This window comes from Balaenoptera acutorostrata, chromosome 9 (assembly GCF_949987535.1).
Source record: "Balaenoptera acutorostrata chromosome 9, mBalAcu1.1, whole genome shotgun sequence".
Taxonomy (NCBI): domain Eukaryota; kingdom Metazoa; phylum Chordata; class Mammalia; order Artiodactyla; family Balaenopteridae; genus Balaenoptera; species Balaenoptera acutorostrata.
Window position 1 is genome coordinate 44875388 of NC_080072.1, and position 15735 is coordinate 44891122.

Here is a 15735-nt window from a genome sequence, read left to right on the forward strand (position 1 = left end):
TGCACACCGACCATCCTGCTCTTTCTGCTTGAGAACAAAACTTCTCTTTCCCATGACAAAACTCTTACATGTTCTGATATTCCAATTTCTTAATGTAAATGAAAAAACAACAACAACAACAAAAAACCCCCAAACAATCCACCACCCTAAGGTAGAGAGGGGCTTTCTGGGTCATGGCATGTGGCCATATAAATCAGATTCAGAAAAGGAAGAAAAATGTCCTTTTGAAGGTTAACAATTTAAATTCAACCCCATGTTTATGGCATGATGATTTCATGCTGGTTGGCTTTTTCGGGCACACTCTTTCCTGGAGTGCCACAAAATTAGAATTTTTCAATCACGGTTAATTCCCTCTCCCCACTTCCCCACCCAAGTTTGTACCTTAAGCATTGAGAGGCATGTTTTGAATGCACGGAAAAGGCTAAACTATAATCATTGGCTGAAGTCTAATCCCTCTTGCAATCCCAATAAATGAAAACTAAATATCAGCAAATGGATGAATTTCGGAGAAACATCTGTGTTCCATTACAGAATCGCTGGCAACAATGCTGTTGACATACTCTGTGTTACCAGTTATTTCCTCTTGGATTTGCCGAGACTGGAGGATTCCTTCTCGTTTCTGAAAACGGGGGTGGGGAGAGGGTTGGGAGGAAGAGAGAAAAATATGCATTAGAAAAATACAAAAAACTGATTAGCATTCCTGATACTGAGAAAGTTACTGGCGTTTAAGAAATGAATCCAGAGACGAGATACTGCTAGAAGTGAAAAGAGGCTCCTGATTTCCTGGGACTGGACTGTACCATTCATACTTAAGTGCAATTAGTGTTTATTCCAAACAAGTCGGCTGTTTCTTGGATGGTGAATCTTTTCTTTCTTTATTGGAAGACATTCTGCTGGAAGCACACTGTTTGCCTCCTGGAGAAATCCACAGTAAACCAAATGGAAATGAGGGCCAGGGTGTGTCTGCCCTCCAGCTGGGGCCACGGAGGGAAGCGGAGAAACACATTTAACTGGGCGGCTGGGGTTGGAAGAACTGAGGTCAACTTGGAGAATTCAGAGGGAGAGTTTTCAAAAAACGTTTAACTAGAGGAGCTTTTAAGTAAGTAGTACAGTCCTTGGGTGACTAGCTTACTCTCTGAGAAAAGGGTAAGCACTTTGGAGGTCCATCCACCCACCCATCCGCCCACCCAAACTGCCATCCATCCACTCACCCACCCATCCATCCATCCGTCCATCCATCCACCCACCCACCCATCTGCCCATCCATCCACCCACCCATGCATCCATCCATCATCTGTCTACCCCTTCCCATCAATTCATTCTCTTTCTTCTCTGTTTCATTAATCAGTGCCTTCTATGTACCAGCCTCTGTGTTGGACTTAGCAAACACTGTGGAACATATGACATAGTTTTGGACCTTGAGGAACTTAGAGTAAAATGGGGTAGATGAACGGGTATGCAAGAACAGTTTTCCCCAGACAGTCCTCCTGGTTTATGCCTCAGGTCCCAGCTCAATTATTACAGTAGGATCCCCTTTCCCTCTCAAATGTGTCATGGATAATTAATTACATGGTGGCCCCTTGCTGAGAGGAAGTGCTGAGTGCAGGACAGGAACGAGGACTTTCAGCTGAGAGGGTCAGGGAAACCTTCCAGGGGGAGGGGTTCTTGAACTGGAACTTAAAGGACAGCTAGGGTTTGTCTGGACACAGAGGAGAGACCTCTTCAGTGGGAGGAACGGCCGGAGCAAAAAGGCAGAGTAGGAGAGCACAGGCATGTTCAGGAGGCCGTTTGGAGCGACAGTGGCTGCCCTTGGTCAACTGAGTGCTGGTTTGGAGTTTAAACCTCACTGTGTGGGCGTGGGAACCGATGAAGGAGTGCTGGCGTTCAGGAAGACCTTCTGATGGGGGTGAGGAGGGAGGTGCATTTATCAGGTCCCTACACAATCAGTTACCAGACACTTGGAAGGCAGTCTGGGTAGGGCAAGAGGCTGTCAGAGCAAATCCATCTTCCACAAAGACTGAGATGTGTCAAGAGGGATCCTCCAAGCATTAGTGTTTCAGCTGAAACCTGCCTTCTCGACCCTCCTGCCCGAACTTCCACAACCTTTTCTTCACATTCCCAGTAGCCACAGAAACTAGCGTCCTTGCAAAATACTTTTACAGAAGGAAAGGTAGAGCTGGATAAAGGCCATGAGTGTATCTGGATTAGATTAAGAAGAATGAACTATCAAAGCAAAAAAGGAAGAAAAACATTAAAATACCATTTAAAAAAGATCTAGTGTGGATAAACCAGGACTTTTTCCAAATTCAGCTTCAACATATGTAAAATTTTCACACTGGGCTACTGGAATCTGTGTCCTTGTCTTGCGAGGCTGTTTACAGACATCAAACCTCATCTTCAACTACATGCAGAATTAAATGCTGGTACACAGAATGGAAAAGAAATCTGGGTTCAGTGACACCTCACACAGCATCCTGATTCACTTCGATCCACTGTTCCCTGAAGAACTCTCTCTGTAGTTCAGTCAGTGTCTTACAGCCAATTCTGAGGCCTGCTTCTGTGCCTGTTTAACTTGATAAAGCAAAACACCCCATAAACCCTGACATGCCTTGATGCCATTTTATGTAATGCCTCCTCCTTTCTCCCTCACACGAACAAAACTGCCTGCAGTAGAAATTAAACCAGCAACAGCCTTCTGATGGCCTATAATTGAGCTCAAAATAAGGCATGAGACATGGGCTTGCAGTGACCACTGTTTCCCCGCCAACCCTTGCAAACCCTGAATCATAGTTTTGAAAAATATAATGAAATGGATTCCCACTTTATTGATTGGTAAAAAGTGACACAATAGAGCTGGCCTGGCTTCACTAGGAAGATGCATGTACCAGGATGCTCTGGGCTGGCCACATATTCACAAAATGCTTAGCACCATGCTTGACACGGCTGACAGCCCAATAAATGCAGCCAATTAGTCTCTTTCAGTCAGCTGCACTTAGTGTCGGAACCACACGTGTTTGCGTTGACAAGGGGCTTCTGATAGCCCTCTCTGCTGCTTATGTATAGTCCTGTCTCCGGGCAGGCAGGGCCAAGGTGTCATCTTCCTATTATACCCCCTTGACGTTTAGCAAGTTAAGTACCCAGAAGGTGCTGGAAGAAATACTTTTTCATTAGGGCACAGCTGAGCAGCACCCCCATGTCCTCCTCCCCTCCCCCATTCACATCTGATCCCTGAAAGCTCAGCCCAAACACCTTCTGTCCTGGAAGCTGGCCTGGCCTGGCCTCTCAGGCAAAGCCTGCCTGGCCTCTCAGGCAAAGCCTACCTGCCCTCCAGGCTCTTCCTCACCAAGGGGTGGCAGAGTTGCCAGACAGAACCCTGGATAACCTTGGATAGCCAGGGAGCTGCTCATAAGGGACGCTCTCCCTTGCAGCATGTTTATGTGGAAAAGAACAGAAGCTAACAAAATGATGACCTTTTGCTCACGGGCATAAAGTTGGAAAATAAAATTGAATTTGAGTATCTAATGGGGTTAGGAGCAGAATGAGATAGTCACAGGGAGAGAGCATCCCCTCATTGTGGAAATCACACAGCCATGTATGAATGGAAATTCCATCCAACAATCTGGAAAAAATGACTTGAGATCCCAGCTGTGCTTCTCTGGGCAGGTGAAAATCGGCAGTGCCCTCAATACAGGCACGGCCTGTCAGGGTCTCTCTCAAATACACACACATACACATGCACAGATACTTGCCTCTTCTCAATAACTGTGCATTGTTTGTTTAACCAAAAAATGATTCTCGGGCTTTCCTGGTGGCGCAGTGGTTAAGAATCCGCCTGCCAATGCACGGGACACAGGTTCAAGTCCTGGTCCAGGAAGATCCCACATGCCATGGAGCAACTAAGCCCCTGCGCCACAACTACTGAGCCTGCGCTCTAGAGCCCGTGCTCCACAACAAGAGAAGCCACTGCAATGAGAAGCCCATGCACTGCAATGAAGAGTAGCCCCCGCTCGCCGCAACTAGAGAAAGCCCACGCACAGCAATGAAGACCCAGTGCAGCCATAAATGAATGAATGAATGAATGAATGAATAAGGCAGCCCAAACAATCGACAACTCTACCAACGTTTAAAATCCACAGGCCTATGACCCCATGATCCCACTTCCGGGGCTCCATACTGTAGACACTGGAGCACGAGGCTGCATTATTTAAAAAAAAAAAAAGATTCTCCCTGGCTGGCAGCACACACACACACACAGGGATACATCTTCCCAATCCTACTACACAGACCTCACAAATATATACAGCACACACCCTCAAATATACATTACACAGGCACCCTCCCAAGGAAAGCATGTAAACCCCAGGCACATGTCCCACACAAGCCTGTCCCAGACAGAAGCACACGCTCTTCCACCCTTTGCACACATATCAGGGATAAGCCCACATGCATCAGAAAGCTCACTCACATGCCTCCCAGCATACAGCACACCCAGACACACTCAGCATTCATTCAGCGTTCCTTCTAGCAAGCTACCCAGTGTGCCTTAGCTCTCACAGGAGCTTAGTCCCCACACCCCTTTAAGGGCGCAGATGTTTTTAGTGGTTTCTAACTTACCTGGACCACAACCACTTGGATGGAAACATGATCTGGGAGTCGGATTGGTGCCCGGAAATACTGGGACAGAGCAACCAGCAGATGCAAGATGGCTACCAGGCTCTTGGCATGAACAGCTGAAATAAAAGATGATTTATAAATTAGAGAATCTTCTTCTAGGTTCTTGGCAGATATAAGCAAATATCCAGAGTGTAGCAGTATCACACCCAGTGCCCCTTTCATCCCACCCCTATGGGTCAGGGGACACTCTTGGTCATCACGGGCCTCACCCTGGGACCCCTCGGTTCTCAGCCAGGTCCCGTGGATCTGCTTCTTAGACCATGTTATTGCTGGACGGCAAAGTAGTGCTTCTCCACTCTAATCCAAGGTTCCCATCGGGACCCTGGCAACAGCTGAACTCTGAGTTCAGGTCAGCCCTCTGCCACCCCCATGTTCTTGTTCACTCTATGCTGATAACCATAAGCATGTCTGCTGAACCCCCTCTCCCTTCCCATCTGACTGTGAACTCTGTAGGTTATCACCACTACCCTTGTCCCAAGGCTCTACACAAAGCAGGCCCTCAATCAATGGACACTGAGTCAGGACACTGGATCCCCTCCTTTGTTCAGGGCTTTAAGACCCCTGGAGGAAGGCATGAGAGACATCTAAAGGACTCTGTTGCTCTCTTGAGTGCCATATATAGTCAGTGCAGGCAATGCCCTCTGGGCAATAGCTGGGAGGGGATGTTCATGACCCACGTGGCTTCTATAGCTGAGCTGTGTGCTGGATGTTAGGTCATTTATGCTGGAGAAGTCTGGGCAACTACTGAGTTGTAGTTTTCTCAGTAGATGAGAGGAGAAAAAGACTGTGATGTAACAGGCACACACAGTGTTGGCCGACGGGAGCTTGAGTTCTGACTTGACAACTCTACCATTTATTTACTGAGTATATGACCTTAGGTAGGCCACTTAAGGTCCCTGAGCCTCAGCCTGCTCAACCTCACACATGGGGAGAACAGTACCCATGCAGAAATATGGGTAGTAAGAATTTCCAGACATAATGTTGGCAAAGCTCCTAGTACATAGCAATGCCTAGGCATGATTGATATTTTCTATTATCACTTATGAGAAAGTAACTGGCATCTAGGCAATTAAACCATGTCAACTTTCTCCCCTTTCTTTCATAAAAGGGAAGAGTCCCCAGCTACTTTACCTGCCTTCACAGTCCTACCAGCGTTATGGCTCTCATTACAGGGGGCATTTAAGGAAAGAGCAAAAAATTGTCCATTTTGTGTAGTTAGCATGAACTGGGCCCATTATTAGGGTGTCATTCTGTCTGCCCTGGGATCAATGAATCTACTCTAACAGAAGCTTCAAGAAATCACCAAGAAAAGGAAATGATTCAGACAATCCTTGGGAACTCACTAGAGTTTCCTGTTATCACTGCTGCTTCAGAGAAGGTTTTCCACTGACCATGAACAGCAGCTCAATACCACCATCAAATAGCAGTTGAACTGCTCCTAACTCGTAGCCTTCCAGAAGAAGTTTCTACTTCTGGGCTTTTGGGCTTTGTCAACTAAGTGTCATCCACAGTTATAGCCTCAAAAAAGGCACCTGGCATGGACTGACCCACTGACATGATGGACAGAGGCAAAAACCGGGTTTGCTCTTCTGGTCAGAACTGCCCCTGCATCAGTCCCGTCACTGAGGGTTGTAAGGATATTTGCTACCTCTCCCCTTTAACGACAAAACATAATGCTGGAAAAGCAGCGGTCAGAAAGGTTGTTCTCACACACCGCTGACATTGTATGTTACCTTGACTGTCTTCGTAAGCAAAGTAGAGCTACGTGGTAGGCACCATACAGATGTCAGACTCTTTCAATGAGTGCTCTGTCCTCCTGGGTATTTTTTCAAGAGAAATAATTACACAGTTTCTTTCTCTCTCTCTCTCTCTCTCACAGACATACATGTTATGTATAAAAAGATGTTAATTAATAAATGCTGGAGAGGGTGTAGAGAAAAGGGAACCCTCCTACACTGTTGGTGGGAATGTAAATTGGTGCAGCCACTATGGAGAACAGTATGGAGGTTCCTCAAAAACCTAAATATGGAGTTGCCATATGATCCTGCAATCCCATTCCTGGGCATATATCTGGACAAAACTATAATTTGAAAAGATACATGCACCCCTATATTCATAGCAGCACTATTTACAATAGTCAAGACATGGAAACAACCTAAATGCGTATCAATACATGAATGGATAAAAAAGATATAGTGTGTGTGTGTGTGTGTGTGCGTGCACATACACACACACACACACACACACACACACACACAATGGAATACTACTCATCCATAAAAAAGAATGAAATAATGCCATTTGCAGCAACATGGCTGGACCTAGAGATTGTCATACTAAGTGAAGTCAGAAAGAGAAAGACGAACACCATATGATATTACTTATGTGTGGTATCTAAAATATGACACAAATGAACTTATCTAAGAAACAGTAACAGACTCACAGACTTAGAGAACAGACTTGTGGTTGCCAAGGGGGAGGGTGGGTAGGGGAGGGATGGATTGGGAGTTTGGGATTAGCATATGCAAATTATTATATATAGAATGGATAAACAACAAAGTCGTACTGTATAGCACAGGGAACTATATTTGATATCCTGTAATAAACCATAATGGAAAAGAAAAAAAAAGATGTTAATTATTGTGTAATATATTATCATTAAAAAAAAACTCTGGGGCTTCTCTGGTGGCGCAGTGGTTGAGAATCTGCCTGCCGATGCAGGGGACACGGGTTCGAGCCCTGGTCTGGGAAGATCCCACATGCCGTGGAGCAACTAGGCCCGTGAGCCACAACTACTGAGCCTGCGCGTCTGGAGCCTGTGCTCCGCTACAAGAGAGGGCGCGACAGTGAGAGGCCCGCGCACCGCGATGAAGAGTGGCCCCCGCTTGCCACAACTAGAGAAAGCCCTCGCACAGAAACGAAGACCCAGCACAGCCAAAATTAAATAAATAAATAAATTAATTAATTAAAAAAAAAATCTGAAACACGTATATCCAAATGAAAGACGATGGTTGACCAGTGGTTTTCAAATTTTTAAAAATTAAGCAGAGAAATCCTTTGTTCTAAAAACCATTAGGCAAACCTGATAAAAAACAGTGTAACCGCTCTGGTCCCTTTGTCCTAACTACAGCCCGCCCACAGCTGCTTCTCTTCTCCTCAATGATGCCTGAGTTTTTCCTTGAAAATCCCTAGGTTGGGCCAAGCATGGTTTAACAGTCACTGCTTTAATAAATTATGGTACATTCACATAATGAAATAGTTTGCATGCACTGAAAATCATTAAGACAATGTAGCTATAAATATTAATAATATAATGTTAAAGAGAACTAGAATAATGTAAATATATACATTCATGGATTTATGCATATATAAATACACATATATTTGTATATATATACACATATATACATATATATAAATATACATACACATGCACATACATACACAAATATGCGCACACACACACACACACACACACACACACACACACAAACATGTACTTGTGGCCAAGACTTGGAAAGTTAAAAAAAAAAAAAAAAAGAAAATAGTTATGCTATAGTTGATTTTTTTTTTTTCCTGTTTCAAATGTTTCTTTCGAATAAAGACATGTTATCTTTTCAATTAAGAAAACTTCTAACTACCTTTGCGTATCTGGGCACTCTCATCATTGCCATCTCTCAGCATATCTCCTGGGAGTCTTCTCCCTGATGCCAGGCAGAATCCAGGGCCACTGTGCTCCTGCACTCCAGTCAGGATGAAAACATGCAGAATGACAGCAGGGGTGAGAAGTCAAGACTCCGCTGTATAAACTGGGCCCTGCAGCCACTGTGCCAAGAGGGTCACTCCAGTGCTGGGAGACCATTTCAAAGGAGCTGTTGAGTTAGAAGCAGTCCTCCAAACTTGGATTGTGGTGGAAACAGAAACTGGTACAATTTTGGGGTAGACAATTTGAAAATATGTGATAGGACCTTAAAATGTACATATTCTTTGGCCCTAAACTACCACTCCTAGGTATTCATCCTTAAGAAGTAATTATGTCTATGAGCAGAAAGAACTCATCAGGCTGTATTGATATTAGTGAAAAAATGGGAAAAAATCTTAAAATCTTTCATTAGTTCAGTAAATTATGATATACCCAATCTATGTCATAGAATATTAAAAGTGACATATAGAAGGATGATCTGTAAAGCTATACATCTTCTAAATAATATATACAGGTTGATACCATCTTCATAAAAATAAGAAAATATATTTTATATATAAAGTATATACACACGTTTTATTCATTTACTGATATAATTATTTCTTACACACACACACACACACACACACACACACACGACCTGAAGGAACACACCATAAGGCTGACAATGCCTGTATCTGATGGGCAGCTCATGAGGGTAGTATGTGTGGGCTTGGTACACAGGCTCTGCAGCCAGACTCTCTGGGTCTCATTCCTGGCTCCATCACTCCCCCCCTCCTCCCAACACCATGTGACCTTGGACAATGACACTTCTTTAGCAAATAGTATTGTGCTTAATATTGCCAGTCACTATTCCAAGTTTTAGGGATTTAGCAGTAAAGAGACAAAAATCCTTGCTCTCAGGAAGCTTACACTCACTGTTTCTTAACTTCCCTATGCCTTGACTTTCCCATCTGTAAAATGGGGACAGTAAAATTCCTACCTCAGATGGTTGAATGAGGATTGCAAGGATCAAAATAGGTAAAATGTTTAGATTAGTACAAGGCATACAAGCACCATAAATACGTTAGATGTTATTTAAACCTCTTTTAATTCATCTGTATTTTCTAAGTTTTCAATAATGAAAATTATTGTTGCTAATAAAAAAAAAATAGAAAAGGAAGAACTCCCTGAAACCCTGGATCAAGGACCTTGGGAACTCAGCAGCTGTCTCTGCCACCCTTTTCCTGAGTGGAAAGACGACACGATGTCCCCAGAAACAGCCAGGGAAGATAACCGAGACAGGAGGTGTCGGAGCCTGCCCTGGAGTTGCGCCTGCTGCACTCCTTATCACAGAAACCACTGCTGCCTGAAGCCCTGAGACATCGCGGGGAGCTGGCCACTGAGATAATTATTCCCTCTGACCTAGTAATTCCTCTCAGTTCTAAAAATCTATCTGACGAGAGTAATTCAAGAGAAGCAAAAAGAGTCACAACATAACATTTAACTCGGCCCTGTCTGATATTATCAATAAGCTGAAAAACGTCCTAAAAGGATCAATGTCAGCATAGGGTTTAAGTTAACTATGGAATATCTACCCCAGGAAATAGAGCAGCTATCAAAAATTATAACTACAAAGACCACATGTGAATATAGAAGATGTGTATGATGTAATCTTAAGACAAAGTGAGTTTGTATATGCCTTCATCAAGTAAAAATAAGAAAAAATATGCATTGATGTGGACGGTAATGCCAAAAAACAAAAACAGCCAGATGAGAGTGGTAATACGGGTGATTATTTCACTCCTATACATTTCCCCATAAGAAATGAAAGTGAATGCAAACCCAAAACAAATCATTCAAAGCCACTGAAGACAACTGTTCTGACGTGGCTTTAAAAAATTCCATTCTTAAGGCAGGCAAAATGGTTTGGGGGTGGGGAAGATGGGATGAGGAATGTTTCAGATCAAGGAAATATCTTCCAGAAACAGTTCTAGAAAGGTGGGAATATTGTGGCCCATTTAAATGAGGCCAGTGTATGGATGACGAAGAGAGGCTGAGAAAGCATGAAGTATATGTGTGGCTGGAGAGGTAGGTGGGAGACCGATCAGATGTTACGGGTTGACTTGCGACCCCCAGCCTCAAATTCATATGTTAAGTCCTAACCTCCAGTCCCTCTGAATGTGACCTTATTTGTAAAATCATTGCAGACGTGATTAGTTAAGATGAGGTCATATTGGAGTAGGGTGGGCCCCTAATCCAATATGACAAGTGTCCTTATAAAAAAGGGAAAATTTGGACACAGAGACATGCATAGAAGGAAGATGATGTGAAGAAATACAGCAAGACATTAGCCCTCTGAGAGCTAAGGAGAGAGGCCTGTAACAGATCCTTCCCGTGCAGCCCTCAGAAGGAACCAACCTACCAACACCTTCATTTCAGACTTGTGGCTTCCAGGACTGGGAGCAAATAAATTTCTGTTGTCTAAAAACAAACAAAACAAAACAATTCCTTCTTCCTATTTCCCAAATTGGGTTCCATGATAAATGAAAAGGTGTTTTGAAACAACAAGGTCTTACTGTATAGCACAGGGAACTATATTCAATATTCTATGATAAACCATAATGGAAAAGAATTTTTAAAAGAATGTGTATATATGTATAACTGAATCACTTTGCTGTACAGCAGAAATTAACAGAACATTAGATGGTAAATCAACTATACTTCAATTAAAAAAAAAAAGAAAGATAAAAGGGGTTTTGTTTTGGAGCGGTATATAGAGATGGTCCATACTCAAGGGAGTGGGAAATAGGATCAAACAAAACTAAGCAGAGGTCACCATCAGAGGACTTTAATGCTTATTACTATTATGGACTTCCAGAATGCAGATACATTTCCCAAACTAGTGATCAGCCCCCTTTTCCCTCCCCCACTGAACACTATTAGCATTCCTGGGACACGGGGCAGCATCTAGGGCCCAGAGCCGTGGCCTCCCCTCCTCCCGCCCTCAGGTGTCTCCTCTGCTCCACAGAGGATGCCCTGTTCCCAGCGTGCTGCTAGAGGCAGCTTTTCACGCTGTGCAAGCAAAGGTGTCATTGTGCTGAAGGAGGTGCTTGGCGTCTTGCCTCCGATGGCGGGTGTTAGGAACCTGCTGAAGAGATTGTCATTGGCAGCTGCTTGGGTCTCTTAACTTGGAAAGCTGAAGATTCCCTTTTCTTTCCCAAGTCTGAAAGGTAGTTTTTTTTTTTTTTTTTTGGTGGTGGGCGGGGAGATGTCCATTTTAAGCTGTATACATCAGATGCAATAAGATATAATACTCAACCCCTTAATACTTAAAGGCAGGAAACACAATCTCAGTCATTTTATAAATCTAAATTCATATTTTTATCTACTACAAGGAACAAAACAACTTTGGGCTCCCGATGGGAAACAGGTTGTTGCTACTGGATTCGCCCAAATCTGCTGATTTCATGTTGACTCTGATATGGACTCAATTAAGTCCATATTAGCCAGGCCCTTGAGGCAGCAAAAGAATGAACAGTTTATACTTTCTGAGATTCTTGAGCTATACTAGCACGAAAACCTGAATTTAAAAATCCTATCCCATTGCCTATGCTCTTAGCCATATCTTTGCTCCCTCTGGGCAGTAAGGGGGTGAGAGGAAGGGCGTGGGCACTGGAACAGACCCAAGTCCTTGCTCCCCGCTTCTCAGCTGCCTGAACTAGGCATCTCCACTTCCCAGAGCTTCAACAAGCTGGAGACAGGAGCTTTTTCAAAAGGTTGTGCTGAGACTCAGAAGCAGCTCAATGAATAGGAGCTTCCTTCCCCACCAATCTTACATGAGGTTCCTACAGAGAGCCTTTTACAGAAAAGGCACACTAGATTTTGACATTTTGCTATTTTTCTCAGCTTTCCTTAGATGTGGATGATGAGCTTCCTTTCTAAGGAAAGGCATAGCTCGCTCAGAGATAAATGAGTTTGCACCCATCCGGGGCCTCCCAGCTTATGATGCAGCTTCCTGGGGAAACTCCACGGTAGGAACCACAGGTGTCATGTAACAGTCCCATCTTCCTTTGCAAAACTCACTGTCTACATTCCACTTGATGCTCCTGGGAGGAAGTTTCAGGGTTTCATTGATCTTCTCCAGGACAGTCTGCAGCTTTTGCTTCTGGGCAATCTCTGACTGGGTGACCTCAGCGACGTTCAGCTTCTCACTCTCAAGTTTCTCTAGGGTGACAAGGGAAAAGAGAACAGCTGTTACTTTTGCCACAGACAGACCTAACCCAGGCACTCACACATTCACTCACTCACTCACCATATTGAGCACTTAGTATGTGAGGGACGCTGCTCTCCTCTCCTCGTCTGGTGGTGGCACTGGTGGTGCCAGTATGTATTCTGAAAACCTTGTGATTGTGTCTTGAATCCCCAAATTATAAGATCCCAGGATCACAGAAGGAGGGCATTTAACCCAGCTTGTCATATTTGAGCTCTTTTTCCTCATTCTGAGGTTTTCCCTCTTCTTTTCACCTCTGTCTTCTTCTCCAAAGACATTCCTGTGCCCTGACTGGAAAGCCTTCCGTGCTTGCCTGGGCAGTGGTCAAGTCCTTATCCAAGGTGTTTTGAACACTCCTGTAGTACAATATGTGTCCTGTTGAATCATATGTCTTAAGAACCTTCTTTCCTTTTAAACCCACCTGGAAGGTAACTAATTTGATGTGTCCTATTTCACTAATTCTAATGCACACAACTTTTCACATTTTAACATCCCTGAAATCAGGCTGTGCCTTAAAATTGATGGCATCCTACAACTACCGACAGCCAGGTGGAAGGTATAAGAGTTATCACTGCTTCCATGTGTGTGAACTTGGTCATAGCTCTTCATAGTGTGGTCACTTCCATGTCTCAAAAAGCCTACAAGATGCTGTACAGCAGAAATTAACACAACATTGTAAATCAACTATACTTCAATAAAATAAATTTAAAAAGAGCCTATAAGAGCAATTTCAAAAAGTAGAACATAAAAATTCTAAGCAATAAGAAAGCATTGGGTAATAGTTTAATTGAAGTACTTTTTTCTCTTTGAGTGGTACTTATACTGGTATGTTTTAAAATCAATGGTTCTGGATCGGTTCAAGATGGCAGAGAAGAAGGACATGCACTCACTCCTTGAGAGAGCACTGGAATCACAACTAACTACTGAAAAATCATTGACAGGAAGACACTGGACCTCACCAAAAAAAATACCCCACATCCAGAGACAAAGGAGAAGCCACAATGAGATGGTAGGAGGGGTGCAATCACAATAAAATCAAATCCCATAACCGCTGGGTGGGTGACTCACAAACTGGAGAACAATTATACCACAGAAGTCCACCCACTGGAGTGAAGGTTCTGAGCCCCACGTCAGGCTTCCCAATCTGGGGGTCTGGCAATGGGAGGAGGCATTCCCAGAGAATCAGACTTTGAAGGCTAGTGGGATTTGATTGCAGGACTTCAACAAGACTGGGGGAAACAGAGACTCCACTCTTGGAGGGCACACACAAAGTAGTGTGTGCATGAGGACCCAGGGGAAGGAGCAGTGACCCCATAGGAGACTGAACCAGACCTACCTGCTAGTGTTGGAGGGTCTCCTGCAGAGGCGGGGGGTGGCTGTGGCTCACCGTGGGGACAAGGACACTGGCAGCAGAAGTTCTGGGAAGTACTCCTTGGCATTAGCCTGCCTGGGGTCCGCCATTAGCCCCACCGAAGAGCCTATAGGCTCCAGTGCTGGGTTGCCTCAGGCCAAGCAACCAACAGGGAGGGAACTCAGCCCCACCCATCAGCAGAAAAGCAGATTAAAGTTTTACTGAGCTCTGCCCACCAGAGCAACACCCAGCTCTACCCACCACCAGTCCCTTCCATCAGGAAGCTTGCACAAGCCTCTTATATAGCCTCATGAGCAGAGGGCAGACAGCAGAAGCAAGAAGAACTACAATCCTGCAGCCTGTGGAACGAAAACCACATTTGCAGAAAGACAGACAAAATGAAAACGCAGAGGACTATGTACCAGATGAAGGAACAAGATAAAACCCCATAAAAACAACTAAATGAAGTGGCGATAGGCAACCTTTCAAAAAAAGAATCCAAAATAGTAATAGTGAAGATGATCCAGGACCTTGGAAAAAGAATGGAGGCAAAGATCGAGAAGATGCAAAAAATGTTTAACAAAGACCTGGAAGAATTAAAGAACAAACACCTAGAATAATTAAAGAACAAACAAACAGAGATGAACAATACAATAACTGAAATGAAAAATACACTAGAAGGAATCAATAGCAGAATAACTGAGGCAGAAGAATGGATAAGTGACCTGGAAGAAAGAATGGTGGAATTCACTGCCATGGAACAGAATAAAGAAAAAAGAGTGAAAAGGAATGAGGACAGTCTAAGAGACTTCTGGGACAACATTCAATGCACCAACATTCACATTATAGGGGTGTCAGAAGGAGAAGAGAGAAAGAAAGGACCCGAGAAAATATTTGAAGAGATTATAGTCGAAAATTTCCCTAACATGGGAAATGAAATAGCCACTCAAGTCCAGAAAGTGCAGAGAACCAGGCAGGATAAACCCAAGGAGAAACACGCCAAGACACATAGTAATCAAATTGGCAAAAATTAAAGACAAAGAAAAATTATTAAAAGCAACAAGGGAAAAATGACAAATAACATAGAAGGGAACTCCCATAAGGTTAACAGCTGATTTCTCAGCAGAAACTCTACAAGCCAGAAGGGAGAGGCACGATATATTTAAAGTGATGAAAGGGAAGAACCCGCAACCAAGATTACCCTACCCGGCAAGGATCTCATTCAGATTCGAAGGAGAAATCAAAAGCTTTACACACAAGCAAAAGCTAAAAGAATTCAGCACCACCAAACCAGCTCTACAACAAATGCTAAAGGAACTTCTCCAAGTGGGAAACACAAGAGAAGAAAAAGACCTACAAAAACCCAAAACAATTAAGAAAATGGTAATAGGAACACACATATCAATAATTACATTAAATGTTAATGGATTAAGTACTCCAACCAAAAGACACAGGCTTGCTGAATGGATACAAAAACAAGACCCGCATATATGCTGTCTACAAGAGACCCATTTCAGACCTAGGGACACATACAGACTGAAAGTGAGGGGATGGAAAAAGATATTCCATGCAAATGGAAATCAAAAGAAAGCTGGAGTAGCAATACTCATATCAGATAAAATAGACTTGAAAATAAGGAATGTTACAAGAGACAAGGAAGGACACTACATAATGATCAAGGGATCAGTCCAAGAAGAAGATAAAACAATTATAAATATATATGCACCCAACATAGGAGCACCTCAATACATAAGG

The 15735-nt window shown here is 43.5% G+C and overlaps 1 protein-coding gene across 2 annotated transcripts in view; it reads right to left on the reverse strand.

Annotated features, from left to right (window-relative positions):
* PARVA (parvin alpha) overlaps positions 1 to 15735 on the reverse strand; it is a 182649-nt gene that overhangs the window by 34887 nt on the left and 132027 nt on the right. For both annotated transcript variants that reach the window (XM_057552591.1, XM_057552590.1), the window contains exons 6-8: positions 12443 to 12583; positions 4615 to 4730; positions 561 to 619 (exon numbers count right to left, since the gene is read on the reverse strand). In XM_057552591.1, the coding sequence (XP_057408574.1) occupies positions 561 to 619; positions 4615 to 4730; positions 12443 to 12583 (316 nt within the window). The remainder of the gene's footprint in view (positions 1 to 560; positions 620 to 4614; positions 4731 to 12442; positions 12584 to 15735) is intronic.